The sequence below is a fragment of the Rhincodon typus genome, chromosome 43 (genome assembly GCF_021869965.1).
Source record: "Rhincodon typus isolate 14 chromosome 43, sRhiTyp1.1, whole genome shotgun sequence".
NCBI classification, from domain to species: Eukaryota; Metazoa; Chordata; class Chondrichthyes; order Orectolobiformes; family Rhincodontidae; genus Rhincodon; species Rhincodon typus.
This window is the reverse complement of record NC_063374.1, coordinates 10,809,164-10,815,023: the sequence shown is the minus strand read 5'-3', so window position 1 is coordinate 10,815,023 and position 5,860 is coordinate 10,809,164. Positions and strand designations below refer to the sequence as shown.

The 5,860-nt window shown below is 47.8% G+C and overlaps 1 protein-coding gene across 1 annotated transcript in view; it reads right to left on the bottom strand.

Annotated features, from left to right (window-relative positions):
* LOC109923316 (transcriptional-regulating factor 1-like) overlaps positions 1–5,860 on the bottom strand; it is a 71,950-nt gene that overhangs the window by 47,705 nt on the left and 18,385 nt on the right. The window contains 1 exon segment of the mRNA XM_048619652.1: positions 1,450–2,539. Within this exon segment, the coding sequence (XP_048475609.1) occupies positions 1,450–2,467 (1,018 nt within the window). The 5' untranslated portion in view covers positions 2,468–2,539.

The following is a 5,860-nucleotide window of genomic DNA, read 5'->3' as shown; positions in this document are numbered from 1 at the left end:
GTAACACTGATATATCCCACATCCTTCACTGTAACACTGATATATCCCACATCTTTCACTGTAACGGTGATATGTCTCACATCCCTCACTGTAACACTGATATATTGGCTGTTCACCCTATCCATGCCACTGTTGATTTTATAAACATCTATGAGTTCCGCCCTGATACATGCTTCAATATAATCATGATATATCCCACAACACTCACAGTCATACAGGCCGTAAATAGATCCTTTGGTCCAAGTGGACCGTGCCGACCAGGTTTCCCAAACTAAACTAGTCCCATTTCCCTGCATTTGGCCCATATCCAAACCTTTTCTTTTCATGTACCTGTCCAATTGTGTTTTAAATGTTGTAATTGTACCTGAATCTACCACTTCCTCTGGCAGTTCTTTCCACACACGTGCCACCCTCTGCATGAAAAAGTTGCCTCTGGGATCCCTTTTAAATCATTATCCTCTCATCTTTAAACCTATCCCTCCAGTTTTGTACTCCCCAACCCTAGGGAAAAGTCCTTTGCAATTCCCCTTTTCTACACGCCTTATGATTTTATAAACCTCTGTAAGGTCACCTGTCAACCTCCTGTGCTCCAGTGCAAGAAGTCGCAGCTTCTCTGTGTAACCCAAATCCTCCATTAATGGTAACATCTTGGTAACGCACTCACTGTAATTACTAGCGTACAATCTCCACAGTGTGGAAGCAGGCTATTTGGCCTATTGAGTACACTGACCCACTGAAGGGCTTTCCACCCAGACCTACACCCCCACACTATCCCTGTAACCCTGCATTTCCCCATGGCTAACCCACCTAGCCCGTACATCCCTGGACACTACGGAACAATTTCCCACGGCCAATCCACTCTAACCTGCACATCCCTGGGCACTATGGGACAATTTCCCACGGCCAATCCACCCTAACCTGCACATCCCTGGGCACTATGGGACAATATAGCACGGCCAATCCAACCTAACCTGCACATCCCTGGGCACTACGGGGCAATATAGCACAGCCAATCCACCCTAACCTGCACATCCCTGGGCACTATGGGGCAATATAGCACGGCCAATCCACCCTAACCTGCACATCCCTGGGCACTACGGGGCAATATAGCACGGCCAATCCACCCTAACCTGCACATCCCTGGTCACTACGGGGCAATATAGCACGGCCAATCCACCGTAACCTGCACATCCCTGGGCACTATGGGACAATTTCCCACGGTCAATCCACCCTAACCTGCACATCCCTGGGCACTATGGGACAATTTCCCACGGCCAATCCATCCTAACCTGCACATCTTTGGAAAGTGGGAGGAAACCCATGCACACACGGGGAGAATGTGCAAACTCCACACAGTCGCCCGAGGGTGGGGATCGAACCCGGGTCCCCGGCGCTGTGAGGCAGCAGCTCACCATGAAGTCAAATACATTCCAGGAGAAACGGAGGTACCTGGTGAGCTGTGGCTGGGTTTCTGGTACAGTTGGTGTGTCAGGGTCTCCGTCTGCTGCGCTTCTACCCTGTAGTGTTGTCTTTCACCGTACAGGAATTGAGGAGGTGCATTGAAAGAGTGGTGGAATGGCTCGAACTTTCCCGGCTGACACTGGTGCGGGTTGATAGGGCGTTGGACAGGCTCCCGGCTGATTGGCATGTGCTGCAGCAACTGATGGTGGCTTGACTGCTGGGCCTGGTGGTAGGGGCCCATTTGGTGCTGGTTGTCACTGTGTTGTTTGGTCTCCCCTGAGGGTTTATGGAGCTGATGGTGCTGTACTTGGATGGTGGGTTGCTGCAGGATATCCTGCGCCATCTGCTGGTTGACAGTGGGAAGCTGCTGGGGCCCTGCCATGCGCCGCAGCTGAGGGTAGCTATAGTGCAGTGACTGTGGAAGTAAGACTTTGGCCTGCTGATTTGTGGGCATGCACGGCATGTGCTGGGACACTCTGGGCTGAGGGTAGCGTTCTGCCGGTGCTTTCTGCGACAGCATTTGCCGCAGTGTGACGCTCTGAGTGTAGCTGCCTGCTGCGCTGGAGCTGTGACCCAGAGAGTGTCGGTTGGCGAAGACTTTATTGAACGAGTCCAACTTCCCATCAGCCCGTTTAGGCAACTGTTCGTCGCACTGCTCGAATGGGAGGCCATAAGTATGTCCACCTACTGCCCTCACCAGCCTAGGATCACTGGGCTCTTGCTTCACAATCACTTGGGTGCTCATATCCGAGTGGTCCCAGCCAGCATTCCCAGTCAGCTCCAATCCTTTGTGTCCACCCATTTCCAGCCTGCCAGCCTCCATGGGGTCAGGGTCAAAACAGGACGAGACAGGAGAGTTGGACTCTGGGGCACTCTCCAGTCCAAGCGTGTGTGAGAGGTTGTTGTCCATCCCAGGCAAAGGGCCACACTGTCCTTGGTGATGCTGAAAATAAAGCAGTCCCGCTCCCTCGCTGGTCTCTGGCTGGCTCAGCTGCTGCTCACCCATGGCTTGAACCCACTCTGACTAATCCGTGTGTGCTGAGGAAGTCTGCAGGTCATCAGTCACCAGAGCTGGGAGCTGAAATAAAGCAGAGGCATTAGCCATCAATCAGTTAGGCTTAACATTCGGGGGCAATGCGCCATTATTTGGGGGGATAGTTGAGAGGTGTACTTCACTGCTGCAGAGTTCGTGTGTGTGTGTATATACACACTAACACATGCACACACACACACACACTGTCACACTCACATACTCTCACACCCTCATATTCTCTCTCTCATGTTCACACTCACATATCCTCCCTCTCACACGTGCATTTACACTCACACACTCTTACACTTACATGCTGTCTAACATACTTTCAAAGACCCTCACGTTTTCTCACACACATACTTACATGCTCACAGACCCTCTCTCACACTCACATATCATTTCTCTCACAGCCAAACATCCTGTCTCTCGCACATACTTTCACTCCCACAGACCCTCTTTCTCACTCTCTCACACTGTCTCACACACACTCTCCGTCTCACACTGTCATATTCTTTCTCTTTTCTACATTTGGTCTCTCACATGCTTCTTTTGTATGGTACACATGTGCGCGCACACGTTCACTCTCTCTCACGCACACAAACAAACTCTCAGTCTCATACACTGTCTCTATCACACACACTCACTCTCTCCTGCATGCTCTCTCTCACACTTTGTCTCTCACACACACACCCTCTATCTCACACTCACCCTCTCTCTCACACTCACCCTCTCTCCCCTACACAATGTCATTCACACACACTCACATGCTACATTGTTACTGCTGTAAGCACGAACTGAGATCCCTATTTGAGGCTTTGACTAAGAGAGTTTATTCATTGAAAGCATCAGAACAAATGCATTGTTTCTATTTCAAATTAGGAGTTCGGTTAAATGTTTTTGATCAAATTAACGTTGTCATGGATGGTGTAAGAAGTTGCTCTGACATTGAGAAAATGTTACTGGACATGGGAAAATCAAATAAGTGCCTTGTCAAAATGCATTCCACCCACTGAGCAGATAAGCATCAACCACTCTACTTCTCAGTAATTCTCATTTACAAATATTTGGATCTCAGTATACCTATGACAGCAATAATTAATCATTTGATAAAAATATTCTGCTCACTAGATGATGGACAACTATGATATGAAATGAAGCATTTTTCTCCCCACTTAATTATGTCTCAAGACAAGACTTAACAGGACAGGGACAGTTAAGGGTTAGATACTGAGTAAAAGTCCCTTCACATTGTCCCCCATCAAACACTCCCAGGACAGGGACAGCACAGGGTTAGATACAGAGTAAAGCTCCCTCAGCACTGTCCCCCCATCAAACACTCCCAGGGACAGGGACAGCATGGGGTTAGATACAGAGTAAAGCTCTCTCTACACTGTCCCCCGATTAAACACTCCCAGGACAGGGACAGCACAGGGTTAGATACAGAGTAAAGCTCTCTCTACACTGTCCCCCCATCAAACACTCCCTGAACAGGGACAGCACGGGGTTAGATACAGAGTAAAGCTCCCTCTACACTGTCCCCCATCAAATACTCCCCAGGACAGGGACAGCATGGGGTTAGATACAGAGTAAAGCTCTCTCTACACTGTCTCCCCCATCAAACACTCCCAGGGACAGGGACAGCACAGGGTTAGATACAGGGTAAAGCTCCCTCTACACTGTTCCCCCATTAAACACTCCCAGGACAGGGACAGCACAGGGTTAGAGAAAGCTCAGTCTACAAAAAATAAAAAACTCCGGATTCTGGAAATTTGAAACAAAAACAGTCCTGAAGAAGGTCACTGGACTCGAAATGTTGAGTCTACTTTTTCACTACTGATGGTTCCAGACCTGCTGCAATTCTCCAGAAATTTCAGTTTTTGTTTCAAAGCTCTCTCGCACTGTTTCAATTAAACAAGCGATGTGCAAACAATCATTTCACACTGTATTTGAAATACCCCTCTCCACATTTGCAAGGCAGGTTTTGTGTTGACTGGAGGTGCCTGCTACAGAAGTGGCCAGCTTTTGATTTGTAATCCTGGTTTACTGCTTGTTTTCTGGGTATGAAATGTAGACTCTCGAGCTGTCCTGTTATCCAAAACAGTTTTTGCTGCAAGTCCTCAGCTCTACCAGTTGTGCTTCTGTGTCACCCTCAGCTTGGCAGAAAATTTCAGATTTCTGGTGTGTGGACAAGTTTTCCCAGCCAGGGTGTTTCAGAGCCAACATGTGGGATTGGTTGATTGGAATTTGGCACGGAATGGATGCTGAGGTGTGCTGTGGTCTTTATTTTTTAAATGTAATCCTGTGATGTTGCTGGTCACTATAACACTGAACCAAATAAAACAAAAGTTGGACTGAAAGTACATCAGCAATTTGCATTTATATGGCCACAATTCTCTTCCTTGTTTGCAAATCCTCCTGTAGCCTTATCCCTCGTTAACTCTGAAACCCCTTCAAAACCCAGAAGCCTTTGAGATCTCTGCAGTCTTCTAATGTTGTACTCTCGCAAATGTCTGATTATGGCCACTCCTCCAGTGCTACTGTCCTTTCAGCTTCCTGGGTCCTGCATGTTCAAGGTCAGTCCCCAATCTACCTCCCTGTCTGCTCAGCTCAGAGAAGACCGTGAGGGGATCTGACAGGAGCTCTCAAGTTCACAAGGAGGCCTAAGCAGAGTAAACATGGAGAAAATGTTCCTAGTTGTGAAAGGATCAGGAACAAGAGGGTGAAAATTTAAAGTGGTTAGCAAAAGGAGCAGAAGTCTATGAGGAAAATTTTTGTTACTCAGAGAGTGGTCAGGGTATGGGATGCACTGTCTCAGAGCGTGATGCATTCAAAGGGGAACTGGAATGCTGTCTGCAAAAGAACAGTGTACAGATTTGTGGGGAGAAGGCGGGGGAATAGCATTCACTGAAATGCTGACTTGTGGGCACAGACACAATGGGCTGAATTGTCTCCTTCTGCACTAGACTGATTCAGTGATTCTGAAAGAGAAAAGGAACATTTCTAGGAAGATTCCTTTTTTGATTTCAGACACTGATAGTCATGCAGCTTTCGTGAGAGTTCCCTTCTTACTCTTGGCTTTGCTTCTGGTCCTTAAGTAGGCCCTTGCGGAGACGCAGTCTGATTAATAGTCTGAAAGAAAGACTCCCTTTTATGTAGCATCGATCACCACCTCAGCAAATTTTACAGATAATCAAGGGTTTTTGGAGTGTAACAACAGTTGGAAAGTTATAAACATGCCAACCTATTTGCCAATGCAAAGTCTACAGACATCAGTGTAGTAGTAACTGCAGATGCTGGAGAATCTGCGATGACAAGGTGTAGAGCTGGATGAACACAGCAGGCCAAGCAGCATCATAGGAGCAGGAA